The following is a 16,266-nucleotide window of genomic DNA, read 5'->3' on the forward strand; positions in this document are numbered from 1 at the left end:
ACAGGTGCCAAGTTGGAAAGGGTATTAATTGAAGGGACCAAGAGATAAATGTCTCGGTGAGCTTCGCCTTTCTTGTCTCTTGCTCTTTGATGATTGGAGCATTGTGTGGCTGCTTTTGCTTGTTCTCTACCTCAATTTGCAAGTCCCACTACCTGTGGGACACCTAACCTATGGACTGTGTTGCTGTAGTTTGAGGTTCCTTCAAAACCTGCTTTGCTATGCTACTGGAGTATACATTGCTTTGAGCTAGGGACTGTCAGACCCTGTCATCTGGCTGACTGTTGGTGACCTGCCCTCCTGTTTGCTGCCTGTGGCTGGATAGCCTGAATTGCTCTACAGAGGACTACCCTCAAGACTTGAAGGACTGCCAGTGTATTAGCTGTCTCATGGAAGTGAGTTCCAATGAGCCATTTGTACTGTGCTATAGATTAATTAACTGTTTATTTCTTAGGTTATCTATCTATCATCTATCTATCTATCTATCTATCTATCTATCTATCTATCTGTCTGTCTGTCTATCTATCTATCTAAACATATATAAAATTATCAGTGTCCTGGTTTTGTTTCTCTAGAGAACCCTGTCTAACATAGGGTCCAACCAATTGTCGAGGAAGACCTGGTCTGAGGAAAAGGCCTCCTGTTTTATAGGGTTATGGAGACAGAGTTCCACTGGCTAGTTTAAACCCAAACTGAGCCCTCTCATTGGTCCTAAGTCTGGTGTTCTGATTGGTCAGTTAGGTCTGTTGTTGATTGGTCCATTGTCAGAGTTTGGTTATTGGTTCTTCAAACTGCTGCATGGACTCATGATTATCATGCTAGATAGTAGGCAGCTCAAGGATGAGTCATCATGAGTCATCACTTCTGACAAGGGTGGGTAATTGATTAGTATTTGGTCTTACCCTAACAGTAACTGAAACTACACCCTCCAGTAAAAAAACAAATTACCTTTGTGTGGATTCCAACTCACAGTGACCCTATACGACAGGGTAGAACTGCCCCTGTGGGTTTCTGAGAGTATAAATCTTTATGGGAATATAAAGCCTCATCTTTCTTCCATGGAATGGTTGGTAACCTTGCAGTTAGCAGCCCAATTTTTAGCAGCCCAATGTAGCCACTCCACCACTAGAGCTACATCCTCCAGTTAGTAGGGTCCAAAGATGTATTCCACCCTAATTCTGTAACAGAGATTGCCCTCTTAGCACAAGCACAGAGGCTAAACTCTACAACACATCATGAAATGAATGATGGCAAATGTGAATCTGGGTAGAAGGGACGCATTAAGTAATCGATTACATTTCACCTTGGAAACCCTGTATAGTCAGGATCTACTCAGTGGCAGTGGCTTTTGTTTATGTGTTGGTTGGTTGGATTATTACTCTGAGAATTCAGTGGCTGCTTGAACCTTTCCTTTTACTGATCCTTAGTTCCCCCAAAACAAAGGAGGCCACAGCTCCTGAGGTCTTAAAGGTTTGTCTTAAAACAAGCAGCTATCTCAGTGAGGTGTCAGCTAAGTTTACATGGAAGGGGCATGCCAACCTGTGTGATCCAAGGATTGAAAATAATAAAACCCAAGACCAGAGGAGGGAATTGTATTAGAGCTTAAATTCTGAGCACCAGATTTGCAGAAGACTATGGAGGACAGGGAAAGCCTAAAATCCATTTGCAGAGTCCTCGTGTAGATTAAGCCATTGATCAGGGATGTGAATAGTGCATTGGAAAGTAGACTAATGCAGATGTAGTTAGATTAAATTTTAACACCTTATCATTTTCCCCCTTTTGACCCATTTTAAATTTGTTGTAGTTTTTTAAATTGTTTTCTGTTTTCATTTGGATTGGAGTTTTTCTGTTTTATTTTGTAATTGTTGTTGAGGTTTTTAGTATAATTTTCTTTACATGAAATTCAGGGTAGGTAAATCTATAGAGATAGTAACTAATAGTTAGGGCTACGGTAGGTTAGGTTGTGGGGATGTGAGGAGCTAAAAATTATGAGTACAAGAATGAAGAGAGTGTTCTAAAATTGATTGTGGTGATTATTGCACAACTCTAATATATTTAAACCATCAAATTGTATAGTATGTGAATTATGTCAATAAAATTTTAAAAATGAAAAATAACAATAAAAACTGAAGGGGGAATAAACTAACTAGTTTCAAATGATCTGTGTTCTCCCTTTTCCCACTTCCCACCTTTGCCCTCCCTTGTTGTAAGGTGCCATAGAGTTGGTTCTAATTCATTCTGACTCTGTTAGTCTTGGTAGACTAGAGAAACAAATTCATGGACACTCATATGTGTATAAGAAAGAGTTTTATATTAGAGAGTAACCGTATATTGAGAAAGCATCCCAGCCCAGTCCAGATCAAGTCCGTAAGTCTGATATTAGCCCATATGTCTGATACCAATCTATAAAGTCCTCTTCAGACTCACACAATACATGAAATGATGCCGAATGCAGGAAGATCACAGGTCAGTAGGTGAGAAGTCTTGTGGATATAGTGGCATTGTAAGCATCTCTGCGCGGACAGGGGTCTCTAAGTGGCTTCTCTGGCTCCAGAGGTCTGGCTCCATCAGCCTCTCTCCATGTGTCTTCTCCACAGGGCTGTTTTGTAGGGAGTGAGCCAAGAGCGATTGTCTCCCGCCTCCAAGGAGGAAATACAGGAGTTCTCAGAATCCTCAGGAGAAGACCATGCCCACACAGAGGCCTTATTGGTCATATCCTGATTGACAGGCTAGACTCCACCCCTAAACTCTTAATCCTCAAACTGACACCAGATTATGTAACCACCACAATGATCCTATGTACAACACTGCCTAGTCCTCAGCCACCCTCACAAGTGTTGCCATACTTGAGCCTATTATTTTAGCCACTTTATCAATCCATCTTGTCAAAGGGAAATACCTTTTTCAACCACATAAGCAGTAACTACTAAAATTGATTTCATTGGATGAAATACATAGGAACTAAATTTACTACATTTATGTAAAGAGATGATGGAGAACCTCTATATCTTCAGTTAGAAAAAAATCCAGAGGGATGCTCTAGAACAGACTACCAATTCCTCATATAGAAGTTCAAGCTGAAGTTGCAGAAAATGAAAATAAGTCCACAAGAGCCAAATTAAGCCTTGAATATATCCCATTTGAATTTAGAGATCATCTCAGGAATAGATTTGACACATTGAACACTAATGACTGTAAATGACTAGATGAATTGAGGGTTTCTGTCAAGGGCATCATACCAGAAGAAGACAAAATTTCATTAAGATGACAAAAAAGAAAGAAAAGACCAAAATGTATGTTCATAGACTTTGGAAATTGTTCTTGAACACAAGCAAATGTAAGAAATGTAGTGAAAGAGCTGAGTAGAAGGTTTTAAAGAATAGCTCTGAGGAGAAAAAGTATTATCATCTCTTCCCGGGGACACTTGTGGTGTAATAGATTACAAATTGAGCTGCTCACCAAGAGGTCAGCAATTTGAATCCACCAGCCATTCTGAGGGACAACAATGAGGCTTTCTGCTTCCGTACAGATTTATAGACTTGGAAAACTCAAAGGGACAGCTTTACTCTGTCCCATAGTTTCACTGTGAGTTAGAATTGACTTGATGGCAATGCGTTTGATTGGTCTGAGGGGCCCTGGTCAGCTGTTTGAATCCACTAGCCATTCTGAGGGAGAAAGACAGCAGTGAATGAGAAATTCCATCCATCTCTCCCAGCCCCTCTTTCCCCCTACTTTCCAAGTTCTTTCACCCTCTGACCACCCCTTCCTCGTCTGAACTCCTGTGGTCCTCTTTTCTTTTCCAAACCCAAACCAAACTCACCGCTACTAAGTTGATTCCAACTTACAGTCACCCTATAGAGCAGAATAGAACTGCTCCTGTGGGTTTCTGAGATTGTAAATCTTTACAGGAGTAGGAAGATTCATCTGTCTCCCATGCTTTCAAACGCTGACTTTGTGGTTAGAAGTTCAACTCATAAGAGAAATGACACATAGAGGGTTTCAACTTTCCAGAATAAATAAGGAAATTTGGCGTCTCCAATGAAATTTATTTCCACCTTTAGTCACTCAACCTAGTGCTCTGAGGGGAACATGAATAAGGGAAGCAGTGAGTTCCTAAACTTCTAGAAGGAAAGAACCTTGGCAGTGTCAAGGAATGTGATTGGTTGCCACTACTACCCCAGTTGCTGGGAGTGCTGTTCTTTCTCTGGACAAATGCTCAACTCAAGAAGACTCTTTGGGTAGGGAACTTTGTTTGCCCTATTGTATTCACTACCATTGAGTAGATTCCAACTCATAGTAGCCCGCTACAGAGTTTCCAAGAGTGTAAATCTTTACAGGAGCAGACCTTGTCTTGGTAGCAATGACAGAAACTGAAGTACAGTGACTCATGAACACTTTGAGTTAAAGGGCAAGAAATAGGATTGCTGGTTCTGGAGTACAAATACAAGGCCAGTCCATATGCAACACTTGATAGGCTCATCTACTGTTCTAGAAAGTCTACTTCCTCCCTCATCCTTCTATGTCAGTATGAGAAAGGACCTTGGAAGGCTAGGAGTCTTGCCCTTCTTTATTACAGGAGGGGGATCTCAAATGGAGTTGGGGAGGGACTTCATCTTACTCACTGCAATTGAGTAGTTTTGACTAGCTCAAAACAGCTCAAAATTGACTAGCTCAAAACAGACTCTCTCTGGAGGTTTCTGAGATTTTTAACTGTTTGTGGGAATATAAAGCCATATCTTTTTCTCTCTTGGAGTGGCGGGTGGATTCAAACTGCTGATCTTGTGGTTAGCAGCCCAACACGTAACCCACTACACCACTATGGCTGCTGCTACAGGGGGTCAGAGTGAGTTAATGTCAGAGTTAGGTGTTCTGACTGCCCCTCACAATCTAAACTTTTCCATTGCCCCTTCCACTGTCCCTGCGATGTTCTAACTCATAAAGGATACCGAGACAATACCAACAGAAGTAAAAAGGAGTATGACCAGTCACTTTCAAGCTACACTTAGGTTTAAAGAGATGATTGCTACATCCTAGAACATTGCCACTCTGAGATTCTGTGTTCTTGACAAAAAAGGCGACGCCCTCAGGAAGTGGGCTAGAGGTGAATCTAAATTGGGAGGGATGATAGTCTCACCAGAAAGTGAATATTTTTATATTGGGAAAGGGTTAAAGGATCTGGGCACAGATTCCAGGCACGTAACAGCTGTGATTTGGAAGCAGGACAGTGAATATATTAAGAAAAAGATCGCAATTCTGATGAACATGAGGGCTGAGCAAGGATATATGATGAAAAACGTGCTATAGAGTCCTACAGAAGTAATGGGTGAAGGGCTGGAGGAGGTAAGACAGTTTAGCCAAGAGAAGTTTCACAGGGGTGGGGGGAGCGGCTTGTAATCCCTCTTCAGAAGTCTGAGCAGTTGTTAGAGAGACCCAAGGAAGCAGTAAGGCGGGAACAAGAGCTGAGATCCACAATCCATATAGAAAGGAGTTCAGATACAAAGAAGAACCCTTCTAAGATTCAAAGGTGTCTTGAGAAGGAACAGGGTATCTGCAAGAGCAAGGAACAGCAAACATCTGCCAGGGCGTGGCACAGGATCTAGCCCAGCGTGGGGGTGGGGCTTGATGGACCCAATGCAGAGGGCTGAGGACTGTAACGGGGTGGAGAAAGAGCAGGATGAGGCAGGGGCTGGAATGGAAGCCCTCCCTTTGGGCTGATCTTGGTCAAGCTTGGCTCCCTACGTGGCTGAAGTCGAAACGCTGGACTGGGTGGGGCGAGGCCAGAGGCCGATTAGGAGGCGGGCTCAAGGGCGGGGAGGGGTGCGGAAGCCCAGCCACATAAAGGAGTTGGCGGCGCATTGGGGCTGGCTCTTTCCTGGGTGGGGTTTGTGAAGTCCTGGCCCGTTAGCAGGAAACCAAGCAATCGCCCCGACGCTGGAGAGCCACGCAGTCTGAGTCCCGGCCGTCATCCCAAATCTTTGTGTTAATAAGTGCCCAGCACTGCCCGACAGCTCGAGCCAAACTTCGTCAACCACTATGCCCAAGACGGTGAGTGCTAAGGGTGGGCAATGCTAGCACTTTGGGTCTTGCTGGCCCCCGTGATCGCTTGCTAATGATCAGGAGTTTGGCCAGCCACCCGACAGGAGACGCAGGAACTTAAGCCAAGGTCCAGAGTGGGGAGGAGGCGGGGTGCCCTCAGGGTGAGAGGGTCTCTGCACCAGAAGTGTGGACTAAACAGGGCTGACTTCTTTCTCAGATTTCAAGTCCCTGCATCTATAATGCAGTGACAGAGAAGGTTTCTTTGGTGTTCTTGGGTCACCTCTGCCCCTGGTTGTGGCCATAGTGTAGAGTACTCTGATACTGAGAATACTAACCTCATCTCAGGAAGTGGTGCAGTGGCAAGGCTGCTGTTGTTCCAGAGAGGCCAGGATATAGCCAGGGAGGGAGCTGCTCTGAGCTGATCCTGCACCTCTGTAGGCAGCCACAGATAATTTCCCACCTGGAGTGGAGATAAGATTTGTGGAGGAACTCTTAGCGGCTGCTCTCATTTACCCAGAAGTAACTCACATACTTTACTAAGAACCAGTCTGAGGGGAGAACTACCCCACTTCTTTGGAGAGACTAGGGTTTCTCTCCTCCTCTCCAGCTAAATCCCAAGTCTTAAAACTTCCAGCTTCCTTACTTTCTATTCCCTCAGGCCTATCTTTTGAGTGCCTTAATAGACATTTTGTGAGGTGTGAATTCTCTCTTGTAAGACCACACCTTTTTAGAATTGTTGTCTCTGGAATTTGGTTTCCACCCTCCAGGCTGTTATGTGAAGAGCAAAAGCTTTCTGGGATTGGGGCCTGAGGGGCCAGGATGCCCTGGAGGGAGGGGTTGGGAATGGATGTGCCTGACTAATGAGCTCTGCTTGCTTTCATGCAAGTCTGGCCAAATGGCTACAGGGGCCTTTCTCCTGCTCAGGCAGGTCAGGCTGAGCAGGCTGGTCAGGCAGTGACCACCCTGGCTTGAGTTTCTTGGTTCTTACAGCTTGTTGGATTGGCCTAATCTATGCAGAGACTTCTTGTCCTCTTTCTAGGACAAACAAAGCCTTAAAGTAGCGGTTCTTAACCTGTGGGTCACAACCCCTTTGGGTGGTGGAACACACGTTCACAGGAGTCGCCTAAGACCATTGGAAAATACATAATTATTTCATAATATATAATTACATATTGTTTTGTGATTAACCACTATGCTTTAATTATGTTTAATTATGTTCAATTTGTAACAATGAAAATACATCCTGCATATCAAATATTTACAGTAAGATTCATAACAATAGCAAAATTGGAGTTATGAATTATCAACAAAAATAATTTTTATGGTTGGGGGGTCAGCAAAACATGAGGACCTGTATTAAAGGGTTGCGGCAGTAGGAAGGATGAGAACCACAGCCTTAAAGAGTGGGGATTAGAAGGGCTGAGGGCTCCTGAGCTGAGAAGAGAGAAGTGTGGGCACTATGCTGAGCTTTGGTTGCCATGTTGCTGTGGTGCCAACTCTTTTTCTTTTTTTTGATTTCCAGAACCCTGCCCTTCAGAAACACCAACTTTTTAGCAAGTAGGGGGGGGCTTCAAAAAGTTTGTGGAGAAAATACAATTAAAACATAATGGAATTTTTCCATAAAACTTTTGAAGCCCCTGTGTATGTGTTTTCAATATCTCTTAAATTATCAGTTTTATCACCTGAGGGTTTCCCACTCCTGCTTCCCAGTGCTCCGAAAGAATAGTTTTATTATTACTATTTTCCTTTTTACTGTGATTTGAGTAAAGGTTTACAGAGCAAATTTAGGTTTCCACTGAACAATTCATACACATTTAGTTTTATGGCATTGACTGAAGTGCTCACATATGAAGCATTCATCCCACTACCCTACTGTTCCTATTTTTTCCCTATTTCTAGCTTCTTGAGGGCAATTACTGCTCTGTTGATTTCATAGTGGTGATTGTTGTAAGGACTCCCTGATGTTACTGTTTCCCCTTATAATACTGTCTCTTGTTTTGGTGGGAAGTTGAGCTGTGGGTGGGTGGGCATTGAGTTCAGTTCCAGTCCTAAAGAATGACCAAAGGCTATCCTAGTCTTGGGCCTTCCACCAATCTGTTAGACCAGTAAATCTGTTCTTTTTTGTTGTTTTTATTTTTGTTATAAACTTTTCTACCACTCTGTCTGGGAACCGCTATATGTAGCTGTACACCATTTAGTTTTTCTGGTCTCAAGGAGGTAGAGGCTGAGGTTCCTGTGGTGCATTTGTCCTTTGGATTATTTTCATGTGTCTTTGATTTTCTTCATTCTTCTTTGCTCCTGATAGAGAGAGAGACCAATACACCTGAAAAATCTAACCAGGTTTCAGCAGTCTCAGAGAGGAACAGGGAGAGGGAGAGGGACAAGAGAGGAGGGAGGAAGAGAAAGGAGGGTGGATGGAGGAGAGAGGAAGAAGACATTTTTAGGAGACTGAGAGCAACACTAAGTTTTCCAACACAGAAGATTATAAAGATTCTTTAAGGAGCCTCTCTTTAGGTCTACCCCTCTGTGATTGACTCCATGAATCCTCTTAAGGTTTGGCTTTCCCTAAACAATTGGGTGAGTCTCTGGGAATAGTGTGCCCCATGACATCTCTTCCCTAATGGCATCTTTCATCCTTGATTCTGAGATATTCCACTCTTAAACAGAATTTGATGTGCCTAAAATTTGCCTCAAAGTTATTTTTACCATCCCATCTTAGTCCAAAATGATAAGACACAACGGTGGTAAAGAAGGCAATGTGATGATCCTTCTCATTGATAAGAAGAGAGACTGGTTCTCTCCCAAGGTATTGAAGATATCTGAATACTGAAATGCAGATAAACTGAAACATGAATCATTTTGAAGAAGAGGGCTGAGTTTTGACAGACTGGAAGCACAAAACAGAATTTTCAATACTGTTTGGTTAAAGAATGGTCAATCTTAGGTAAAACAAATCCTAACCATGAGTGTTAAGACCATAGAATCTTAGCCTGAAGAGGACTTGAGAGACTATTGACTCCTTCCTCTGATCCATGATAGGGTTCTTAAAGTCTGCTGTCTTGACCAAAGCAAATTGTCCCCTGTTTTTAGGCCTTTATTGTCCCCAGATAAAAAGAAATGGATAATTTGGATAAAAGGATCAGCTGGAATTTGGCCTCTTTGTCAGCATTGACAGTGACACAAAGTGTCTCTTGTCATTCCTCATCCCAATGTTGGATCATCCAGGGACACACCCTAGAATACCAGCTAGTAACTTTAATGAAGGAGGAAAAAATTCCCAGTTCTCCGCTCCTTCTTCACTGATTTGGGTTAGGCTATTTCTGAAGTATGACAGGTAGGGAAAAGTAGTGGAAAATCAAACCCATCCATTCATATGAACCATGTTTACAGTCTATCCAGGGTTGTCACTTTTATAGCCAATTGTCTCCCTTTTCCATGCCTGACCTCTCAAATCTGTTAGAGCATGTTCTTTCCCACCACCCTCATCCCCCAATTTGTGGACTCTCCTTTTGGTTGCTGGTTTCCTCAGTCTGCCTTAGTAGCCAGAATGCAGAAGCTTATTATTAACTGCCATCTATACTTCATGTTGATAATTAAACACTTATCAAAAAGTTTTCCCCTCTTTCTACCATCTATTTTTTTTTAAGCTCATAAAGATTTTGGCATTGTCTTGGAGTCCCTGAAAAGAGATTGTTTCAAATTTTTGAGATATTCTTTAGTTTTTGGTTTCACTCTTTAGGATTTATAGAATGTCAGAGTTGAAAAGACTCTTTACAACTATGAAGTCTAAGTCTCTCATTATATAATGGGGAAATTGGCCCATAGGTAGGAAGGGACTTGCATAGAGGCACATAGCATGCTAGTTGCAACATTATGCTTTAATATAGATCTTAGTTAAGAGGTTCAGTGTTGGTAAAACTTCAACTTGCTGGGTTTTCCGTCCTAGCTGACCTGTTAAAGGTCAGGGGAAAGGTGTCAAAGTAGTTATTTGCTGGGACCATTCATGTAAGGAAACATGGAGCCCAGCTCCTTTAGATATTTGAATGTTACGTTCAGCTAAATTTTAACAGGTGCTATGTGGACTGTTTATTCTGTCATTCCTTACATTACTTAAGTCATCCAAGTGGTACTAAAGAGACACTTAGTGAATAAGAGGAAGATTTTCATACTGTTAACACTTGAACCAGTCCTGCCTTAAACCTCCAGTATTAGACAAAAGATCGGGAATGGAAGTTGTTTGTGTAGGAGACTCTTTCTATACAGTTTCTCCACTCCTTCAGTGCTCCAGTCAGCTTGGTGACAGTATAGATGACAGAGAAAGTGCAGGAACAATCTTAGAAATATTCTTTAGATATTTCCTTGAACATACCTTTAAGGATCCCTGTTCGGATTACATGTTGGGGTGCTAACTACTAGTTCAGCAGTTTGAAACCACCAGCTGCTCCTCAGGAGAAAGATGAAGCTTTCTGCTCCCATAAAGATTTACAGCCTTGGAAATCCTAAGGGGCAGTTCTGTTGTGTCCTATATGGTTGCTGTGAGACAGAAATGGCTTGATGGCAATAAGCTTGGTTTGATTTTTGAGCACACCTCTGAGCCAAGAGGAGATGATAGGACTGGAGGGCCTGTGGTATTCTTGAAGGCATCAACCAACTACACTCTCTTATGTTAGTTAGGCTTAGAAAGGAGAAAATTGCCTAGTGAGTTCACAGCAGAGGCATTATTAGCCCTTGTTTTGCTAACTTCCATTATTCTCTAGCTACCTGTAACTAAACCAAACCGACTCATAGGACAAGGTAGAACTGCCTCTGTGAGTTTCCAAGACTGTAACTCTTTACAGGAGTAGAAAGCTCCATAATTTTCCTGTGTACCTGCTGGTGGTTTTGAACTGCAGACCTTTTTGCTAGCAGCCCAACACGTAACCACTACACCACCAATGCACCTTCTAGCTCCCTGTAACAGTTGCTTAAGAGTTCTTTTAAAAATTATTTATTTTAATATATATCATATTCATTCCATAGTTCAATCACGTAAAACAGAACTGTATTATTGCTACCACAATCCTCAACATCTCCCTGACCTCATCTTCTCAAGAGATTGCTTTACCGAATGGGAGTGATAGAAAGGGCTGATGCGATCTAGTTAATCCCATTCTTTTAAATGTAATTCTTTCTGGATGAAATGAGATGATAGCTGTAATTATTCTGAACTTTGTTCTAATACTGTTGCTTGGTGACAATCTAAGTGTTTTTGCATCTCCCTAGGGGACCCTCTGTCACTGATATTTCTGAACTAGAAGGGAAAAGAACTGGCTGTCTACATTACTAGAGTTGGATCTATCATGGAGGAGCCCTGGCAATGCAGTAGTTATGTGTTGGGCTATGATCCAAATGGTCAGCAGTTTAAAACCACCAGCAGCTCTGTGGGAGAAAGACTGGGCTTTCTACTCCTTTTAATAGTTACAGTCTTAGAAACCCACAAGAGGTGCTATGAGTCAACATTGGCATGATGGCTTTGAGTCTGGTTTTGGTTTGAATCTATCATGAAGATAATTGCTGAAAATTGGCATCACTATAGGTTGGGAGCAGTCTGATATTTTGATCTTTCAAAAATAGAACTAAATCTATCCTGGACGACTCTTCCAGCCTACAGTCTTCTGTCTCAAATGAAAGCCAAAGTACAAAGGTAGTCTCCATTTAGGTAGTCAGTTGGTCAAGTGAATGGGTGGTCTTGTTATGATTGACTAGTTTTGTTGTTCATCCCTCTTCCATCCCATTTCATGCTTGTTCATCCATCCCATTTAGTGCTTGATAGAGCTGGGAAAAAATTCCAAGCTCTAACTTGTGAGAGCTGCCACTTGGAAGATTATCTCAGGATTTCATTAATTTGAAAGCTGAGTGTTGAAAAAAAAGAAAGTAAGACTGGGATGAGAATTTAACTTTATGGATAAGAAGATTGTTGTTTTGATCCTCAGAAAAGTTATTATTAGGCAAGTTCTCCTTGGGACTGAACTGATGATAGAGCTAAGATCAAAATCTATTAAGTTGTCTGGCCCCAGTGTAGGGAAGGAACTTTGAATGTCTACCTTCTAAATGATATTCACTGCTGAGTACATATTTTCCTTCTATGCTGAGGTGACTTTCATGGAAGAACACACTTCTAAGTATGTAGAACTAACATGGGTTACCTTATACAAAGATGGTTCAGGTTCTGACCATGCCATCGGGAAACAGGTAGGTAAGTGTTCTTTGGCTGTGAAGCTTGGTGATGTGTAAGCTGAAGGGAGATAGAGAGAAGTGATGCTTTCTTGCTTGAGATCAGAACTTGTTGCTCTAATATTCTATATGGAAAAAAAGTAATTTTTTTCTCTTTATCCATATCCAAAAGGGTCAAGTAACTTGTTTGCTATTGTATAAAGTTATTAATAGCATTGAAAGTAGAACTTGGCTTTCCTAGTTCCTAAATTAGTACTCACCAACTGGACTTGTCTGCTTGGAAGAATGACTCTACCCTGGTGACATAAGCTTCTAGAGAACTGGCTCTGTGTTGATTACATTAACAAAATGGCTGCAGTGGAATTTCCCTAAATAGCTTCTGTGGTAGCAGGTTTCAGTCAATGAGTGACTAAGTTCTCCTGAGGCCTCAGAATAACTTTTCTCTCCTCTTGCTCCTCTCTTCCAAATTCTTCATTTTCTTGTTGTCCTTTAAAATTTTGAATTACAATCTCTTTGGATTCTTACTAAATATTCTAGTTTGATATGCTTTTTGAGTTAGGAAAACATTATGGTATTTTCTATGTTGACATTTGCTGCTATAGCAACCATTTGAATACAGACTGGTGTATCCTAGCTTCAACTTTCACCACTCACCTTTCGGTGGTTTTAGGCCAAGTATGTGGCAGAGGATTTGGGATATGGGTATTTTGTTATGTACAAAAAAAAAACAGCAGAAAAAAAAGAAAGAAAAAAACCCCCCAAACCTATTGAGTCATTTCTGACTCATAGTGATCTTATATAGGATTTCTGAGGCTATACATTTTTACAGAAGCAGGTAGCCTCATCTTTTCCCCACAGATGACTGATGGGTTTGAACTGTCAACCTTGTGGTTAGCAGTCTAATGCTTACCCTACAACATCAACACAAATTGTTTCTATTATACAAAGCAAAATATAATGCTGAGAAATCCTTTCCTGGGTGTGTATTTTGGAGGTGGTAGAAACCAGGACCTATGGATTGGGTACAAGCCAATGCCTATCAGACTTGGTTAGCATTTCCTTCTCTCTTTGTAGTCCTCTTCTCCTTTTGATACCTGAATAAGATCAAATCTTGTTTTTCTTGAGTTAAATGTGTTTACTAAGGAGCCTTGGCGGCATAATGGGTTGCACTTTGGGCTGCTAACCACAAACTGAGCAATTTGAACCCACCAGCCATTCCACAGGAAAAGGATGAGGCTTTCTGCTCCTGTAAAGATTTACAGCCTCAGAAACCCAAAGTGGACAGTTCTACCCAGCCCAATAGGGTCTCTGTGAGTTGAATTTGATTCGATGGCAATGAGTTTTGTTTTGTTTTTGGAAGTGCGTTTGGGAAGTGTCTTGATTAACTCTTTCTCTCCCTCCACCACCCCACTCGTCCCATGGTACTTTTTTAGAAATCTCAATCTGGGGATAGATGAAGTATATATCAAGAGGCATTGACTTGTAATCTGTACACTGAATTTAACTACTCTGTTGTATGGAGTTGAAGGGTAGAGGTCAAGGTAACAGCCAGTTTGGGCGACATTAGTTAATTTGTACAACTTTTTGCTAATTTGAAGAGTTTTAAGTGACAAATTCCTCTCCAAGCATTCTTATGGACACTTCTCATCCAGACAAAATTCACTGCTATTGAATCAATTCTGACTCACAGCAAGTGACCTTATTGGATGGATTAGAACTGGCCCTCTGGGTTTGTTGCCATTGAGTTGATTCTGACTCATGATGACACTATGTGTGAAATTTTGAGAACAAAAGTTGCTTAAGTTCTTGCCTTTGGATATTCTTTTCTCTAACAAGAAAATATCAGCAACATAAGTCTATACAGGAATTCTTTGTATTATTGTGTTTTGCTTTATTGCATACACAGATATTGTGGTTCTTATAAAAGGATGATTTGTGATAACCTTACCACAAACAAGTCTATCCTCTGCATCACATTTTGATAATTCTTACACCATTTCAAACTTTTTTTTCATAATGCTATTTCACACTAACAGACTACAGTAAACATAACTTTAATATGTACTAGGAAATTAAAAAAAATTGTGAGTCACATTATTAAGATCATCACTTTATTGTGGTGGTCTGTCACTGAATTTGTAATATGTATGAGGTAAGCCTGCAAACAGATTGGTGCAAAGAACACTTCCTGCAAGTCTTCATATCTCTTGATGACCAAGCTAGCTTTTGCTTGGCAGGTACTCTACCATTTTACTTCAGAGCTGTACTCTGTACCTCTCTGCTAAGGGTATTTGAAGAGCTGCTCCAGCTTGTCCTGAGATGGGCCTGGGGGGGAATCTAGCCCTGTTACCTTTCTCCTAGGGCTGGGAGTTTGCTTCCTGTTCTTAGGCCAGTTGCCAGAGGAAACTGATGACTAAAGGCTTCCTCCCCATGACGGCAGTTTCTGGAACCCTTCCTGATGATTCTCTATCAGCCAAGCCTGCCTTATTTGGCTATTTTCTTCCCCCTTAACTGCCCACTCCCCTCAAATGAGTGCCCTGCTCTCCGTTGGTACAGGGAAGTACTTCCTTAGGTTTAGACAAACTTCTTAGCCCTCTCCTTGTTTAAATATTGTTTAGGTTTGGAGGTGAGGTTCTTTGATGGAAGAAAGAGTAGGGGAAGAGAAAGGAAGATGGGAAAGTTCTGGACTGACTGAATTTTTCACCATTCTCTTCTTTTTTAAAAAAAAAAATCTCTCCTTGTCCCCTTGACTGTGCATGGTCACCCACTTGTGGCTCCCTACCTACATCACTGACAGCCTGGGAGTTGTCTTGATTAGCCTGAAAACACTCAGCTTGTGGAGATGGGTGTAGGGCTGAGAACTTTAGCACCCAAAACTATTCCTCTGAAGTAGGTAAATTTTTCCAAATGAAAGTTCAGTGCTTTGTGTATATTTTCTGTATGCTCAACTTTCTCATTTGGCTTTCTTGAGTGAACAGATTCTAAGGTACCTCTGCCTTCCCACCGCAGTCCTCAGCCTCCCTCTTTAGCCTTAGGCTAGAAGGACTAAACTCTTGGTCCCTAATAGCTAGACACCTGTCTGGACGTTTTTTTTTAAAGATACTTTTGAGTAGAAATAGTACAATTTAAAAAATAGTGGAAGAAGTCAGGATACCTGGATTTTGTGTCTCTTTGACCTTGGCAACTCACTTTTATGGGTCTTAATTATGGGCATATGAGTTTTTCTGACACCCTGGATGGTGTAAATGGTTAATATGTTTGGTTTCTAATCAAAAGGTTGGAGGTTCTAGTCTTTGCAGAGATACCTTGCAAAAAAGGCCTGGCAATTACAAAGTCAGCTGTTGAAAGCTCCATGGAGCACAGCTCTACTCTTACACGCATGAGGTCTCCATGAATTGGAATCAGTTCAACAGCAGCTGTTTTATTAAGAGGCCAATAAAGGGTTCTTATAGTGTAACAACAAAGAGCAGTGACTATTTGGAGAAGTTACCCTCTCACCTTAACAAGGTTCTGGGGTGCCTTTTGCTTCCTCCACTGTCAATAAGCAGCTTCAGGAAGATCTGTTCTGGAGGTATTGGTTCTGTTTACCACAGTGTTAGATGGACTTTATTTTTTTTATCATTTTATTAGGGGTTCATACAACTTTTATCAAATTCATACACACATCAATTGTGTAACACGTATTTGTACATTCATTGCCCTCATCATTCTCAAAACATTTCCTCTCCACTTAAGCCCCCGGCATTAGGTCCTCATTTTCCCCCTCCCTTCCTGCTCTCCCCTCCCTCATGAGCCCTTGATAATTTATAAATTATTATTTTGTCATATCTTGCCCTGTCCGACATCTCTCTTCTGGACTTTCTTGAAGAGACAACTTTTGCTGCCTATTTTTGTTCATTGGTGACTGTAGGAAAAATAGAAGGCTCTTAAATTAATTGTTAATTGTTCAAGCAGGGAAGGGGAAGACCAAGACCAAGAAATGAACCAAAAAATGAATGCAAATTAGGTTTGACTTCCTTT

The 16,266-nt window shown here is 41.5% G+C and overlaps 1 protein-coding gene across 1 annotated transcript in view; it reads left to right on the top strand.

Annotated features, from left to right (window-relative positions):
* Positions 1 to 5,892: 5,892 nt before the first annotated feature.
* The window catches only part of MSN (moesin), a 148,195-nt gene continuing 137,821 nt past the window's right edge, over positions 5,893 to 16,266 (top strand). The window contains exon 1 of the mRNA XM_030887711.2: positions 5,893 to 6,042. Within this exon, the coding sequence (XP_030743571.2) occupies positions 6,031 to 6,042 (12 nt within the window). The 5' untranslated portion in view covers positions 5,893 to 6,030. The remainder of the gene's footprint in view (positions 6,043 to 16,266) is intronic.

This window comes from Echinops telfairi, unplaced genomic scaffold (genome assembly GCF_000313985.2).
Source record: "Echinops telfairi isolate 266 unplaced genomic scaffold, ASM31398v2 ScPeMD7_7423;HRSCAF=8461, whole genome shotgun sequence".
NCBI lineage: Eukaryota > Metazoa > Chordata > Mammalia > Afrosoricida > Tenrecidae > Echinops > Echinops telfairi.